At 41.0% G+C, this 18,009-nt stretch overlaps 1 protein-coding gene and 1 non-coding gene across 2 annotated transcripts in view; both read left to right on the top strand.

The window, feature by feature from the left end:
- The window catches only part of ZXDC (ZXD family zinc finger C), a 36,347-nt gene that overhangs the window by 12,941 nt on the left and 5,397 nt on the right, over positions 1-18,009 (top strand). Inside the window, exons 5-7 of the mRNA XM_075550251.1 lie at positions 2,222-2,392; positions 4,668-5,356; positions 7,055-7,139. Of these exons, the coding sequence (XP_075406366.1) occupies positions 2,222-2,392; positions 4,668-5,356; positions 7,055-7,139 (945 nt within the window). The remainder of the gene's footprint in view (positions 1-2,221; positions 2,393-4,667; positions 5,357-7,054; positions 7,140-18,009) is intronic.
- LOC142449665 (small nucleolar RNA SNORA19) lies at positions 16,538-16,669 on the top strand. Its single transcript, XR_012784790.1, has one exon. It is a non-coding gene; the product is annotated as a small nucleolar RNA SNORA19 (small nucleolar RNA).

Genomic DNA, 18,009 nt, shown 5'->3' with positions numbered 1-18,009 from the left:
AAGTGGAGGGGCCACAAAAGAGAGGAAGGCCCTTGATGGGGTGATTGACACAGTGGGCCCACATCGTGGGCTCGGGGAGAGGAGCAATGTTTAGTGTGGCCCAGGACTGGGCAGGGTTTTGTTCTGCGGTGCATGGGGTTGCTGTGGGTCAGAGTTGACTCTATGGCAACCAACAACAACTCAGTTTATAAGATGACAAATGGAGCTATAAGAAGATGAACCTGACCTTGTGATTGGAGAAGCATTAACCTGCAAACATAATAAAGTGAAGAATTAAGATATTTATTGAGGAAAATCGCAGACTAGCTTTCAGTATGAATTACACCTCAGCATTTTAAAAAATCCTCATAACTGGACTAGTAAAACAACAAATATGGGGGAAAGATTGAAGTTGTCAAAGATTCCATTTCACTTGAATCCATAATCATTGACCATAGAAGCATCAGTCAAGAAATCAAATGGTCCGATGAAGAACACAGCTTTCCCCCAGATCCTGGATGCTTCCTACCCCCAACTACCATGATCTGAATTCTACCTTGCAGGGCTGGATAGGACAGAGGCTGTACACTGGTACATATGAGGGTTGGAGGTACAGGGAATCCAGGGTGGATGATACCTTCAGGACCAAGGGTGTGAGGGACGATGCTGGGAGAGTGGAGGGTCAGTGGCTTGGAAAGGGGGAACTGATTACAAGGATCCACATGTGACCTCTTCCCTGGGAGAGGGACAGCAGAGAAGGGGGGAAGGGAGACTCCGGATAGGGCAAGATATGACAAAATAACGATGTATAAATTACCAAGGGCACATGAGGGAGGGGGGAAAGGGGAGGGAGGGGGAAAAAAAAGAGGACCTGATGCAAAGGGCTTAAGTGGAGAGCAAATGCCTTGAGAATGATTGGGGCAGGGAGTGTGCAGATGTGCTTTATACAATTGATGTATGTATATGTATGGATGGTGATAAGAGTTGTATGAGTCCCTAATAAAATGTAAAAAAAGAAAAGAAATCAAATGGTGCTTCACAACTCTTTTTAATATATTTAAACCCTTGAGCTGTATGATTTGTGAATTATATGTCAATAAAACTATATAAGAAATCAAATGATGTATTGGGAAGTCTGATGCAAAAGCTCTCTTTAAAATATTATAATGCAAATATTTAACTTTGAAGACAGGTGCACCTGTCCCAGGCCATGGTATTTCCAGTCACCTCAGAGGTGTGCCTAAAGCTGTACATTGAGTAATGAAATCTGATGAAAATTGATACATTTGAATTGTGGTGTTGACCAAGAATATTAACAGCACCATTGGCCTCTTGCAGGAAGGATCAGCAGAAGGCCCCTTTAGAAGCAAGGGTGGTGAGACTTTGTCTCAGGAGAGACTCGTCCCTGGAAAAAACAGGATGTGTGGTAGAGGGACAGTGAAAAAGCGGAAGACGCTGACTGAGACGAATTGATAGGGTGACCGCTCTAATGGGCTCAAGTATGACAGCAGTGATTGTGAGGATGCGGAAGGACCAGGCAGTTGCTGTGTGTTGAATGCATTTGATGGCACCAAACAAGAACAATTTTCAGAAGCAAGTCCTCGGGTCTTTCTGCTCTGTTTGAGTTCATAAGTTCTGCAGGAATCTCCCTGTAGGTGACCCTGTGCTAGTATTTGAAATTCCCACAGCATACCTTCCACCAGCTGAGGAGTGGCTCAGCCACCACTGTGTTGTGAGTGACAGACAAGTGATGGGTTATTTGTGTAGTAATGTCATAATTAAGATAACTGATACTTAATGTGGAAGAACATGTGTACTTTGTATGACTTAATCTTTCCAACTGCTTTGGCTAAAGGAGCAGGTATGAAGTTAACTTGTCCAAGATCATGTGTCTTCTAAAGCTGGTGAAATGTTTTTTCTCCTTAAGGGTTTTACTGTATTTCTTGGCCTGTAAAAAGCACATTGCTTTCTGCCTTGTGCTGTGATGCTGCTCCCAGGGTTTTCTGCTCTCTCGCTGGCAGCCAAGGCATGGTGATGCAGTGCCTTATGGCTCTGGTGGATGAGGAGGTTATACTTTCTAACTTGAATTTTCATTTAACAACTTTTAACCTGCATTGTTGGGTGGCATTGATTACATTGTTCCCATTGGGCAGCCATTCACGCTGCATTTTGAATGCTTCCTCTGCAATACTGATGTCCTGATAGCACTCAGGTTTCACATTCATTCTCCCTTTTTTTCCAGGATGCTGTGCTCGGTTCTCTGCTCGCAGTAGTCTGTACATCCACTCTAAGAAGCATGTCCAGGATGTGGGCACTTCAAAAAGCCGCTGCCCAGTTTCCAGTTGCAATAGACAGTTCACATCCAAACACAGCATGAAGAATCATGTAGCCAAACAGCACAATGTGCGCCAAGGTCCTGTCATTTTATATGTCTCTTAGAGTGATAATGATGTATATACCTGACACGTGTAAGAGGGCTTTTTTACCCCCTAGGTGGAGAGAAGCAAAAAGAGTGTCACTTTCTTCTCACCTCATTTCAGACATTACCCAGTTCTTGGTTCAACTTACTCAATGTCTTACTAAGCATAGTGCCCTGTTTTCAGGCTCTCTTGCCACTTCTCTGCCTCTACCTTCTAATTCCTCCCTTGTCTTTAAAGTGCTTTCATGAAGACTTTTCCATCTTGCACTTGTTTGGTTTTTCCCAGCGTGTGTCTCCTACATCTGTCTCCTGTTGTGACCTGTGTCCCGCGTTCTCAGCCTTTGATTCTGACTTCAGAAGTCCTGTCACTCATTCTAGGCCACAGCACTCAGATCCAGCCTCTCTGTTGGTCGCTGAGCTGATTCCGGACTGCTAGGGCTTGTTTTCTTTGGGAGGTAATAAGCATTTGAATGATCATAACAGAACTGTGTTCAATCTGGTGGCGGGGATGTGAGGCTTGGAGAGGGGAGAGATCAGAGAGAGGGAATATACAATGGCCCAGGTGGGGATGGCGAGGAGGGTTCTCGTAGGCATGGGACTAGACACTTGCCCCTTGGGTCCTGTTTGTAGCTTTGACAGGCAGGACAGCATGTGAGTCTGGGTAGCAGACTTTCCAGGCTGAGGACAAGATTACTCACACCATGTAGTCTTGCTGCTGACTAGCAACTTCTTGTTGCCATCTGTTTGGCAGGTGACAGTATGGTGTGGACGGAATCGCCTCCTGGGGTTGTGGCTCTTCCCAGCTATGTGACATCCTTTGAGCCCAGTTTGTTCATCTTTAAAACGAGAAGATAATTTAAGTAGTCCTCAGAGTGAGAATCCATGTTAAATGTCTAGTGCAGAATTTTTAATTTCTTAAAAAACAAAATACATTTTCTTCCAAAATGTTTGTTGAGTCAGTCCTAGACTCGTGGTGACCTCAGGTAAAACCGTCTATTGTAAACCACTTGTGCTACCTGGGCTCGCTTTATTGGAAAAAAAAATGGTTGTTTTTATAAAATTAAAGTAATATGACAACTCGGGAAGATATATTATGAATTTGAGTTTCCCTTTGGGGTTTAGGTATCTTTCAGAGGATGCATTAAATATATAATAGCCACAGCTAGAGATTTCTTGAGAAAGAATGTGGGGGCTTTATTTCTCAAATGAATTTTGCTCCTATTTTCCTATTTGCTTGGCATATAAAAAAGAGGTTCTAGATTGGTATGATTGGTGTGTGCTTATATATATGATGCAGACTGAGTATTCATTGAAAACTTTCTTGAAGTATGTAAAATTTATTCTCCCGATGGTCTTGTGATGATTTAAGTTGCTTAAATGATTAACAAATGGTCCTAATATCCTGAAGACTGTTCTGGTAAAAGGTAAGACTCCAAGTGAAGAGATATCTGTTAGAATTCCTTCTACTGCATATAATCATTAAATGTTGCTTATTGGTCAAATGCTGGCTGGGCGCTGAGAGTGCAGAGAAGGGTCAGACAGGGCTCTGCCTTCAAGATAATTATTGCTTACAAGAGCAAGAGGGGAGGGAAAAGAAAGCTGCTTGAGTTTGGAAAGGCAGAGCTCGAGGAAACGAGTCACAATGAGTGCAGTGATTGGTTTCTTGACCAACCACCACCAAGGAAAACTTCAATGAGGTGAACACAGGTCTGGGCAATGGGGGGGGGGGGGGGCGGGAAGGGGGCGCCTGATGTCCAAGTTCCATGTGTTTAGCTAGAACTTTGCTTCAGGCTCTGCAGAATAATTTTGTTCCTATTGGCCACCTCCAGAGAAGTCCATTTTAGGGTAGCAGCTAATTGTGGAGTGAGATTATAGAATGTTATGAGAGATAGCTAACATAATAAGCTCATTCTGAAAGCATCCTCAGAGCCAGAGTCCAGCTTGTGACTGATTCTGTAGTGTCACCAGTTACTGTGACTTTTGTGAAAGTTATTTTCTCTCTTTATTTCCTCTGTTTGGAAGAGTTCCTGTTGGCTTGGGAATTTGAAAGGATGCATGTAAATAGCACACCATGGACCATTCTGTTCTTTTCGTTGGGTTTGTCAGACCTCTTTGATGGACAGAGGAGGGAGTCCCAAGTCAGTCAAGTAGGCAGCAGGTGACATGAAGGGTGATAACTTTGACAGGTCACTTGCTAACATCTTGAGCATAAACAAAATTCCTTAGTCTTCTGAGGTCATATAGTAACTGGAAACTATTCTTTTTTCAGATCTTCTAACTCACCTAGAAGCGGCAAGTTCTCTTACACCCAGCAGTGAACTTACCAGCCCGGGCCAAAGTGAGCTCAGTAATATAGACCTAGTGTCTCTCTTCTCTGGTGCACCTGGTGATAGCAGTAGCTCGACAGTCGCATCTGACATGACACTGGTGAACTCTGGAATCTTGACTCTTGATGTTAGTTCTGGGAGCTCATCTCTGGGAGAAAACCTTCCTGTAACCCACAATTCCTTGGGGCAAATGGACCCTCTGGTGCTCGTTGCCAATAGTGACATTTCTCCCAGTCTGGATAGCCCCCTCATGCTTGGGTCAGCAGCCACGGTTCTTCAGCAGAACAACTTAAATTCAGATGATGTGCAAACTGTGAGTGCAGAAGAATTGGGTTGCCTGGTGTCTCTACCTGTGAAGAATTTGAGTCACGACCCACAGACTTTGACCCCCAGCAGTGATGCAGCATTGAACACATTCACACCAACCCCTTCGACCAGCCCCAGTGGAGACAGCCATGTCCCCGAACTGCTGGCTCCAATCAAAATGGAACAGAGTTTGCCTCCTGGCCCAGATGCTAGGCCACAAGAAAGAGGCAAAGTGGTGTCTCAGTGTGTGCTCTCCAGCTCGGCAAAGAACTGCAGTGCTCAGAAAGACACAGACCTCGGTGCAGTGCCCGGCAACTTGTATTTGGTATGAAGTGCTATATTCAGTCACCACCACATAGCTCACTCCTGTTACATTCAAGTTTGAGGATATTCTGGATTAATCATTCATATGTAGACATTTCTTACTGGTTAACAAAAGAAGACAGTGCCCTGGCCTACAAGTCTGGAATTTGAATTCTGATTTTGAGTCTGGAACTGACTACTTTTCACAACCTTGAGCAAATCACTTAATGAATCTGAGCCTTAAATTCTCACTTATTTCTAAAATGGTGCAGGTTTGACTAGATGATTTCTAAGGTCCTGTTGAATTCTGTGACTCCATGATATTCTCTTCTTGAAGAGAAAAGGTTATTTCATAATGTTCAATGGTTTGCCTTTATGCTTTTCACATTGTAAGATGACCTTAGAGAAAGAGGAATCTGAATGTAAACGATCTCTAAAGGTTTCCTGCGAACTTTAAAACCATGTCAATTTTTAAAAATTAGAATTGATAAAATGGACATAATTTCTGAACCTTCATTCCTAAGAATTGTAAATACTCTAGTTTTGAGACTGAACGTTCAATATACTTTATATTAATTATACATTTAAAATAATGTAGCAGAATATGTTTCTTCGGTCTCAGATGGGAATGATCAAATAATTTTCTTTGTGGCATAGGTCAAATTTAATGGCAACATTGATACTGTGCAAAAATGTTCAGAGAGAACCTATCACTGATCGACCATGAAGCCAGTTTTTTATTTTCAGTCTGAAAGAAGTACCTTTTCTTTGTCTCTCCTTTTCTGGCATCTTATGTTGTCACTGTCATAGCCACAGTTCTAGCACTTGCTTAGATTGCCGCACGGTTGCTCAATGGGCAAGAATGGAGATGGACTACAGTTAAGCGAGAAAGAGGGAAGTCTGTCCCCGTGGCGTGGGCTTGGGATCTTAGTAGTTTTACACTTCCACCATCTCCAGAGTCGGGACTGTGAGTGGAGGCAGAAAGAGCTAGCAAGACCTTGATCCTAATCCATGTTCATCTTCTTGCTAGCTGTGTGACCTTGGGCAGCCTCGCTTCTCTTGAGTACAAGTGGTATGTGGTGACTGGGTTTCAGGTATGCCACAATTGTTGAGGGTGGTTCGTTCTTCCTTTTGTGTGGTACTGTTAAGCCATTTTTATTGGAGACATTCCTGCAGTTACAGCAGGTGCTGTGGGGCTTCCTCAGCTAACGTTCTGAAGGCAGGAACTAGTGTTTTCATGCATGAGACTTGGTATCTGCTTGCCAAGGACACCTCTGCAGGGGATATGTAAACAAGAAGCTCCCCAGTCTGCTGTACAGATCATGTTTTGTGGCATATTGTTGGGGATGTTGGGAAATCCAGTAGTAAATTAACCTGAGTCCCCAGAGGAAGGCTGCTTATACACTTCAGAAAGCAGAGAAGTGTGTAATTCATTTTATACATTTCTATGTAATATATTTTAATATGTTTTAGGCTGGAGAAATAAACTTTGCTTCTCTGGATAATAAAATTCTGTATATTGTTCCACTTGTGAGTTTGTGTAGCTCTCACTTAGTTGGATGTGGCATTTGAGTCTTCCTCTGCCTCTGCTGGAGAGACTAGAATGATTATCTGAGCTTTAATGTATACAAGAAGCAGACTTCTACATGTCAGTAGTTCACCTGCTACCCTTCCTTTGCTGTTTAGATCCAGTGACTGACAAACTTTTCTTTGGTCTCAGGAAAGTGGGGGCTCAGCAAGAACTGATTACCGAGCCATTCAACTAGCCAAGAAAAAAAAGCAGAAAGGAACTGGGAACAATGCAGGTGAGGATGTGTGTGTTTCAGTGAATAGTTTCTCAGGTCTGTTTTCTTCTCCTGGAAATAACAGTTATCTTGTCAACTTAATTAAGCACAGAAGAAACTAGTAAAATAGGCATTTTTGTAGTCTTTATATGACTTTTATGTTCCAACTGCTTTTATCTTCATCAGTTCCTTAGTTCCATCAACTTAGGAAAAAGAAAAAAGAAACAAAATCTCAGCATCAGTATGGACATGTTTTCCTTAAAAAAAAAAAGCTGGGTAGGAGTTACAGACTCTTGTCAACGGAAGTTTTCAAAACTAACCCCAAGTCATGAGCAAACCCTTACGTTAGATGAACAAAATAGGCCAGGTGTAAGTTAAGCAGAGTTGGAACTTGTCAACAAATGGCCTTTGGAATTGAGAAGACACTGGGAGCGAAAGCCTTGTGGCATCGTGGGCCACATGTAGTTCAGAGTGGTATTGAAATCGTTGTGAAGAGTCAGCAGTGCATTTGGAATTTACATACACTATCTGGACCAAGTAAGACTGAGCGTTTGCAGCCTCGTGCAAGTCTGTTGTGAACATGTTGTCATGGTATACGGTGCTTAAAAGAAACCGGAAAAATCATAACGGGATTCTTTTAATACCTGCTTTTCCCATCTACTTTTTTCCTTTTTTATTCATTTGTCTCTTTACTAATTTAAACATGCCAGTGGGCATGTAGGTCGAAAAACTCCGTTGCCATCAAATTGATTCCCACCCCTCCAGGGGACACCATGTGTTGCAGACTAGAACTGAGCTTCTGAAGACTCTCTTGGCTGTAATCCTCATGGAAGCAGATTGATTGCCAGACAGTTTTCCCATGAAACTGCCAACTGTTTGGTTTGTGGTCCAGCATAAACTGAGCCACTTAGGCTGCCTGTGTAAGATCCATAATATTTTATATCTTACCTTGAATGATTATAAAAATAGTTTCTGTTTATCAATTTCCTAAAAGCAGATACTTTCCTATAATGAAAATTGTACATGTCAATATTAATTGTGATTTTAAAAATTATTGAAAAATGTCCTTAATGTCATATGCAAGTAAAATTGCAGTAGCATATCAGCAAAGAGCAACCAGAAATTCTAGCCAGATTCAGAAAAGAATGGAATGAGGATTATCTGCTGCGCAAAGGGTACCTGAAAGCTGTTAGGTCTGTTTTGTTGAGTAAGCCAAGGCGTTTGACTGTGTGGATCATAACCAACTCTGGTAATGTTGAGGACAAGGGGAATTTCAGGACATTTCAATGTGCTCTTGTGGCATCTATATACGGTCCAAAGGACAGTTACTTATACAGAACAAGGAACTAGTGTGAGGTTTAACATCAAGGAAGGTATTTCTGTGTCGGGTGTATTCTTTCACCATCATCATTCAGCTGAACACATACTCTTGAGAAGCTGGTCGGTCAAGAAGAGCTCGGCATACAATTGGAGGAAGGCTTAGTAACAAGCCGCGACACGCAGAAGGCATCACCTTGCTTGCAGAACGCCAGGAATTAGAGCAGGGATGAAATCAAAATCAAAGGCTCCAGTCTCGATTGCAAGTCAGTGTAGAGAAAGCCAAACCCCAACTGGTCTAGTCCGTACATCATTGTGGTGGGTGGAGGAAAGATGGACGTTCTGGAGGGTTTCATTTGGCTTGATCCAATCAGTGCTCTTTGAAATAACCTTCAAGAAATCAAACTACAAAGAACATGGGGCAGATCTGCTGTACAAAACCTTTTTAATGTATTGAAGAGTCAGGGTACAACTTTGTGGACTTAGCATGTGCCTGACTTCTAAGCCATAGCATCTTCATTTACTTAGTAGGCAGGTGAAAGTTGTCAGTGAAAAAGGAATATCAGAGAAGAATTGATTCATTTGAATTGTGGTGGTAAATATTGAAAGTGCCACAAAATGCTAGAAGAACAAATCTGTGCTTCAAGAAGTACTGCCAGAATGCGTCTTAGAAGGGCAGATGGCAAGACTTCTTCTTACCTACTTTGGACATGTCAGGAAACACCAGCTCCTGGTAAAGGACATCATGTTTGCTACAGTAAAGGGTCATTAAAAAGAGGAAGACCGTCTACCAGATAGGTGGGCTGACACCAGTGGCTGCAGCAGTGAGTGCAAACAGAACAGCTGTGAGGAGGATGGATAACTGAAGTGTTTTGTGCACAGTCTGGTCACTGTGTGTGAAAACCAACTTCATGGTACCTATGAACAACAAAACCGTGTGGAGGATCACCTCCGCGTTTCCCAGTTTACCAGCGAGGGCGTGGAGAGACAAGAAAGTCTGGAAGAACACATGCACACAATTAACAAAAGACCTTTATTCCTCTGACAAGCTTGAAATTGACAGAAGGAATATGGCAAGCATTCTGATAAATAAAACATTAAATTCATGGCATTAAATCAGAGTGACACCAGTAGAGGTGTGTTTTTTGGTTTATTTTTAAACAAATATTTCATCATTACCATTTAAAAATAGACACTTAAAAATATAGGTTCATTTTTGTTGCCATGTCTTCAAGACTTGACAGTACTTCCTTAATACCAGTATTTAGCAAGTCTTTAAAACTTTCATTTGTCTTGCTTTTAATTTTTTTATAACTGTCTTTCTCATCAGAATCCAAGTAAGGTTTACAGGTTATTATTTGTTAGTGGTTGAGAGATCATCTAAGCCTCTCCCTTTATGTTTGGTAAAGTGAAAGGGCAGCAAAAAGGAGGGTGGCCCTCGATGACAAGGATTGGCACAGTGGCTGCATCAGCGGTCTCAGCCGTCAGAACAGTTGTGAGGATGCGCAGCACCCTGCGGTGCACAGGGTCGATAGGAGTCGGAGTCGACTCCCTTTATATAATTGTTGAAGAAGAAATGGGTTGGTTGTCAAGTGTGTTAAGCTGGATCTTGCATTACGGTGGGATAGTTTTAACAGGTTCCTTTATCTTTGCATTTCTGTAAGTTATTATCTTTGGGGGCTTTTTTTTACAGTAGAAACATTTTCTTATAAGTACTTATGTTCAGTTACCCACACGTCTTCTCTAGAGACCCTGTAGAAGTAATATGACAATATGGATGGCAGAGGACTATAGGTTCACAGCCTCTTTTCCACATCCCTTGCTGGGACAACTCTTTCCCCTGACGTTTTCTTTGGAGATAAGTTTAGCCTGGGGAAGAGCTTCCCTGGCTAGTGATGTTCCATGCCTATTGTTTATACATTGTTGTCGGGAGAAATTAGTCCTGTCAGAACTCCACTGGGAGAGAATAACTGGAAGCTTTGCCCAGGAACTCCCTTGACCGTGCCCCACCTGCCTTTGATTTTAATTTGTATGTCCTCCTATTGTGATAACACTTCTAACCCTGACTGCCCTGTTGTGGGCTACACATTGGCTGCTCACTGTAAGAGCAGCAGTGCGAATTGACCAGCTGCTCCGGGGAGAAAGAAGAGACTATGCTCTTATAAAGATTAATAACCTCAAATCCACTGACAGTTTTGCACTGTCCTATGGGGTTGCTATGCGTCAGAATCTACTCAGGGACAGTGATTAGGGAATTTTATGGTGATACACTCTACTCTGCTTCCCCACACATTGACATCTCGGATAATCATAGTCGGTTTGTCAAACTAAAGAAATGAACACTGTGAGTTTCAGTTAGTTGATTGGACCATTGTTTTCCACCTATGGGATGTTGCTCTTCAGGATCCAGTCCAGGATCTCATGTTGCCTTGATTAGCTTCCTTTGTGACAGTTCCATTCTTTCCATGTCTTTTAGGACACTTTTGAAGAGTATTGGGCAGTCATTTTGTAACGTGTTCTTCAATTTGAGTTTGTCTACTGTTGTCTTATGATTATATTGGGGTTACGGATATTATTTTAAATAAGAGGTAATAGACTAGACTCTTGTTACCATATTGCACTGAAGTACATGGGTATCACACCAGGGCACATGGTTCAAGATGATTTATTACTAGTAATATTAACTTTGATCATTGGTGTTGTTAAGGTGCTGTCTGCAGATTTTTCCACTATAAAATTACTGTTTTTCCTTAAGGTAATAAATCATTATTTTGAGAGAGCTACTTTGAGACTCTGTGCTAAGTTTTGGGGTCCCCCAAGATTACCATTAGGTTCAGTAAATCTCTAGAGAGACAGAACATTCCCGAAAGTTGTCAGTTTATACCCATGGTATGGTTGTAGCACATTGAAAGAATACAGGTTACAATCAAACAAGGAAAGTATAGCTTATCACAATAATAAGACCATTGAAGAACGTAAATATTTTCCTCACACCCATATGTTATTAAAACCTAGTACAAGGCTACCATAAAGATGGTGTGGAACCCATTTGCCTCAGAGGCAGCATCCTGAACCAGAAGCAAACCTAAGACTACTCATCTTTATGTCGGAAAGGTGGTCTCCAAATCTCATCTGTAACCGCAGTAAAAGTAGTAGAATAATGACAGACCTTCTGTACACACGGGTAGAAACATCCAGTGCACAGTAGTTTCAAATTTCAGTTAAACAACCTCGACAGGACCTGAACAGAAAAAAGAAACCTGTCCTTTTAAGTTTATCTGGAAGAATAATTGAGTAGTAAAGCGAGAGACTTGCTCTTCTGACTCTCAGGCTGAGCAAACCCGTAGCAGTGGACCTGTGAGATGCGATACGTGCAAGATTCTCAAGTCATTAGGGCAAGGAAAGGAAGTAGCTTTTGAGTGGCTTGTGCTATGATTAAATGGTTTTGTATGAAAGTCTACAGAACAAATTGGCTTTTCATTCAATTCACACAGGTTTTGTTTTTTAACCTTAATTGCAGTTCTCCCAATGTAGCAGCACGGTTCCCACCCCACTCCCTGTGTTTGCTGTTTCCATTTGTCCTTCCACGTCCTGCCTTGTGAGCTTTATTCCTGGGCGGATGTTGCCCTTTGATCTCACATGGTTGATTACTATTCTAAAGGGCACATTCCCTGTTGTTACTGTTCAACTTAGAGGTCTGCGTATTATTTGAATGTTGAGCCAGAAGGGTGCATTCATGTCCAGGTTTGAAGGGTGTCTAAAGGACATACATAGTCTCAGGGCTCAATCATTCTCTATCAGAACAGTAATCCTAATCTTTATATGATTTTTAGTTTTATTCCACATGTGTGCCACTCTCTCGGGACTTTGACTGTAATAACTTTCAGAGCAGGCAGCAGGGACCTGGGGGCTCTCGCATTCTGCTCTCGGGTCAGGGTCACTGCAGCTAGGGTTCACGTGATGGATTCTTGGGACTGAATTCTTGTGTGTAGCTTTGATTTTCTTTACTTTGTGTTGATCGGGAGAGGGAGAAACTAATCGTTGCACCTTTCATGGTTCACACACTTTTAAGGCCCTAGTCACATTCACCAAAGTAGTTGTAGAACATTGTGTTGTTGGACTGTGATGCCAATTGGCTTAGTGTCTGCTGAGACTGTGTTCCTGAGCCCTCAAGGTGTTTCATGACCTTTCACCCTGTATGTTGCATATTTATAGGTGTATTTGCAGCACATACAAATATATTTGTAGAAATACTTTGTCGTGTATACACATTTACTTATATTAATGAGTGTCCCATTTGCCTTCCAATCCCTGCTCAGCTTGCATGTTTATGTATTCACTTACAAATTAATATTATTCCAGCTACTGCAGATTTGTGCATTTACGGTAACAGTATTTACCTTAGTTGCCACTAATGCGTGTTGTGTTCGCCCTAGTGTCTTCTGTTGATTTGGTCATTTTGTGGTGGCCCCTTTTTTTCTTTTTGTGCTGACATCTTATTGTTGTACATTGCCCTTTTCTTCACTTAAGTTAGTCGTATTTACCCTCTAGTTACTGACTTACCTTCAAATATCAGTAGGGTCACTCATGGTGGATAGGTATCAGTGGAGTTTCCAAACTTGAGGCAGAGTAGGGAGAAGGAAAAATTGCATCAATTTTGGAAAATGTATGGATTGCAGTGGAGCATTGTCTAATAGAGTGACAGAAAATGAGTTAGACCCTCAGGTTGGAAGACATTCGATGGCTGGAGAAGAATTGCTTCCTCAGAGTAGAACTGACACTATAACATAGGTGGAGCAAAGTTTTCAGACTTTCATTTGTGGATGCTCAGAATGAAAAATAGCTACATGATTGGAACGTGGAATCTATGAAGTGTGAATCTTCCCCCACATACTCCTTCATCACTTGAACAGTGATAGACATTGGCCAACACATCTGTCAAATTCACCCTTAACTGCATTACTTAAGCTTCAATCTGTATACATTCACATTCTCTAGTATACTAAATTGGAAGCAGGTTGAGTGCCTGAGAACACACCAGCATAAACACATCAACATAACACCATGAGACAACAGACAATATCATCTCAGTAACAAATTAGATAGAGTGGTTCAAACAAGTGGCCAAAATGTAGATCCAGGAAACCTTCCTGAGGAAGTAATGGCTTTGGAATTAACCTGATTAGAATTATTTTTAAATAATTTCATTTGCTGGAGAGAAAGTTCAAGAAAGCTATAGATAAAATTAAAACAAAAACTAGGAGAAATCAAGAAAAAACAAGAACTGATAAATAAAAAACTAGAGACCATTATAGAAAACATCAAATAGAAATTACTAAGGTTCCAGAAATAATAAATTGAAAGTACAAAAGAGTAGACTTGAATCATTTGAAAACTGAATTAGTGAGATTAAAGACAAATCTCAAAATATTAATCTGCTAAAAGAACAATCAGGAAAATTAAACAGCAACAAGGTCTAAGAATTACATGGTCCAGGATTTTAAAATAAGAAAACAGGAGAAAAGGGGGCTGAGAAAATTGTCAAGGAATTGGAAGAAAACTATAGTCTCATGAAAGACCAGGAGCTGCATAGTCAGGTTTTGTAAACCTTGCCATATTTCTCACCCTCGTTGTGTAGTGTCCAGCTACTTAAATTTTTAATCTGTATTAAGTCAACAATCTATGTAGTGGTCTAAAAAGTATCCTAAGCATGAATACTTCTCTCAACAGTGTTTTAAATTCTATACAATTGGCTTAATTAATGACACTGTCAATAGTTACCATATACCCCATAGGGATGATTTCTAATGTTCCCCAATAAAATGATAAGGATGTTTCTGAAAATGAACCAAGGGCATACAAACCATAGACCCATGGGGAGAAAAAAAAGAAACATAGACCCATGAATGGATTTTTAGCTCGCATGTAATCATAGTCCTGATTTAAGAACAATTAGTTCTTAGGATGTAGCTCTACTCAATACTTGCCTTCGTAAAGAAACGGGTGCTAAACGTAAGTTTAATGGGTAAGTAAGCTAACGGGTGCTAAAATGTAAAGAAACACGTGGTGAAGAAACCACATGGCATCTGGAGCCTGAAAGACTTGTCTTAAAACAAATAGCCACCGAAGTGATGTATCACCTAAGTCCATCCAAAAGGCACATTAATCTGTGTGATTCGGGGATTGTGAATAAAATCTAAGGAGGAGGGAATGGTATCGGCGTAAATTCTGAACATCTATTTTGCAGAATGTTGTGGATAACAGTGAAAGCCCAAAATCCATTTGCAGGGCCCCCATGTGGGCCTGGTCAATCCTCTTAGACCATGGAACAGAGATGTGAATAGTCTTGTTGTCATACAGAGTGCATTGAAAAGTTGATTAGTGCAAATGTATTCTGGTTAAAATTTAACACCTTTATCATTTGTAGGTTGGCCCACCCATTTTAAATTTGTTTTACTTTTTAATATCTCCTGCTTTCTATTGAGGGTTTTTTCAGTTCTACTTTGCTGTTGAGTTTGTTGTTTGTTTACCTGTATATGAAATTCAGGATAGGTAACTAGAAAAAGCAGTGATTAATAGTTCCTTAAGTACATGACACAAGAGGTTGGAGGGAATTGGGGAGCTAACAAATAACGACAAGAAGAAAATGCTCTGAAATTGATGGTTGCACAACTCTTACTGTTGAATTGGATGGTGTGTGAATTATATGCCAATAAAGTATTTAAAATTTAAAAAGATACACATTCAAGAAATAGAACAAGCCTCACACGGGCTAGAACTCAAAACTACCAAGACATAATCAGACTTGGCAAAACCAGGGAGAGGAAAGAATCCTGAGTGCATCTTACAGAAACAAAGTTACCGACAAGCTCTGATTTCTCAGCAAAAATCATATGGGCCAGAAAGCAGTAGAATGACATATAAAACCCTGAAAGAAAAATGCCAAAGAACCATGTGGCCAGCAAAATTGTCCTTCAAAATGGACAGTGAAATTAGGGTGATTTTAGATACACACAAATTTAAAGACTTTGTCTTAACCACGCCAGCCTTACAAGAAACACAGGGGTACTTAGGACAGGAATTGAAAATGGTAGACATCAACTTGATGTTTGTATACATGACGCCACCCTCCCCCCACCAGACGTCAATTCATTTGAAGTATACTGAATAAAGCAAACCATCGAGGATAGAAATAGAGAACCAAGGATGTCCATTTATAGATTACAGCGGTTGCAAGTTAACAAGAGGGAATAAATGATATAGTTAAAGAATTTTCATATGGAGAGTAGAAGTCAAGATGCAACAAACTTTTTAACTGGGGAAGAAACTTTCAAAATACAAGGAAACTATCAAAAATGTACAGGAAAAGCATAAACATGAAGTGCACACACTCACAAAAAAAGGAAATGAATGCTAAGGAGCCTAAACAAATTGAATGCAGAAAATTATGTGGAACAAAGAAACCAGCAGCAAATTAGTACCGCTCAACAATTGATCCTGAATGTACGTGGATTCAATGCACCAGTCAAGAGACAGTAGCAGTATGGGTAAGGAAACGGGATTCATCAATATGCTGTCCATAAGAGAGACATCTTAGACAAAAATAAATGTCAGAGATGGAAGAAATAGCAAGCTAATGATAATCGAAAGAACAGGAATGATTGGCAGTACTGACTCCTGATAACGTCTACTTTAACAAAGCAAAAACCAGCGTGCCCTCCAGTGAAGGAGACTATATAAGGACAACGAAGGATCAGTTGAACAAGAGAACACAACCCTGATCTCTACACCCAGTGAAAAAGCCTCAGATTACATTAGATATGGAGTTGAAAGGAGAAGTAGATAACTGTACAATCCTAGTAGGTGGCTTTGACATACCTCTCTCAATGAAGGATAGACTAGCCTGGCAGCTGAGCAGATACAGGACTGGACACAACCAACTTGGCCTCATAACCATACTCAGAACACGCCACCCAACGATGGCACAATAGACATTCCTCTCCCACGTCCATAGGACGTTCTCCAGGTAGAATTGCTAGGTCACAAAGCAAGCCTCGGTAAACTTTGAAACAGTGAGGGGACACTGCTTAAAAGCGGTTTTCGTGCACATTTCATTGACCTGCTTCCATTTATATGTGAGCAGCGTTATTTCTTATGTGCTAAACAAGTAGTTGAAGGTTAATTAGCAGTTTAACGAAACATGTAGTAATGCTGCCAGTCTCCTTCCTACAAAAACAATTTGCTGAATGTTCAGATGAATTTAACAGCAGGTCTTTGTCTACTATTAAGTTTTTTTGGGTACTAATAATTTTTTGAACAATTGTCTAATAGGATGTTTCAAAGCAGGAATTTAGAACTGATCGCATTGAATGAGAACTCCAGTTTCCAGAGTCCCCTGTCAATCGATTCTCTGAATGCCATTTTTTCTCCCTGAAAAGTGAGACTAATTTCTCCTTTTCAAGGTTGTCATGAAGTGTCACATAGACAGTTTTGGGGAAAGGACGGCTACCCTTCCTGGTGACCTTGTGTTTAAAAAAAAGAAAAAGTGTGTTTTTCACTGGAAATAACTAGGGATTAGGACCTGCCACCAAGGCCCCCTGGACACCCGATGTCCATTGGGACAGCAACCCTTGCACCCTCTGCAGCAGAGCCAACCCCCTGTGCCCATTGAAGGGGAAACCTGGAGCTCACAGAGGCCCAGACAGGGTCCAGGCGCTTCACAAGTTTTTATCATTTTGTTCAACTTTAGGTCAACTACAAATTCCTGGGAAGAAATAACTTTTTGAAATTTAGCGAGTCTTTCAGTTTATCACTCGATTCTATATCTTTTATAAATTCTATTAAACTATGAAAAACAACTTGTAGGTAACTAATAAAATTAGCAATTGCTTTGTATGTGTAATGTGCCTGGGGGTGTCTCAACAGAGAATAGCAACAGCTAAAGACGCTTTGGGATTTTCATAAACCGATTACTGCTCTAGCTCCTCAGTTATGTAATAATTTATTATTTGGGGTGTCGATTCCTCCTGCAGTTCTCCCAGCACTATGATGTAGAGGCATTCCGTTTTGCAGGTGTCCAGAGGTGGCGGCATAACAGCAGGTGGTACTGCCCTGCATGGACTCCACAGCACTCACTCTGAGCAGCTCCCATGCTTCCTAATGCTGACATGCTCATTTCTGGGCGTTTTTTCTTTTCCTCTTTGCACTTCATTACTTTAATTAGGTTATATTTTATAAAAGTTATGAAGTGATTATTTTTTAAAAGGGAAACTGGAAGAAAAACATTCTGAAGCATTTGGTAGATTTTTAGAATGCCCCTGAGTTGAGCAGGCCTGCTGCCTTCCCCCTTCTCCGTGAGGCTGCTGTTCATTGGGGCTGGTTGTACCAGTGGATTAATGTTTAGGGTGTCAGGAGGAAGAACATCTGCCCTCCAGAAGTGGGCGACTTGGGTCTGATTCTTGTCTAATTGTAAGTTCTTAATCAAAATCTTGGGACTTTGGTTTTGTTTGTTTTTACCTCTCTTGGTTATTCCTTCCAGGTACTTTGAGTCTGCTATCCGTACAGAACTGCGGTA

This window comes from Tenrec ecaudatus, chromosome 5 (assembly GCF_050624435.1).
Source record: "Tenrec ecaudatus isolate mTenEca1 chromosome 5, mTenEca1.hap1, whole genome shotgun sequence".
Taxonomy (NCBI): domain Eukaryota; kingdom Metazoa; phylum Chordata; class Mammalia; order Afrosoricida; family Tenrecidae; genus Tenrec; species Tenrec ecaudatus.
This window is presented reverse-complemented; position numbering and strand designations above follow the sequence as displayed.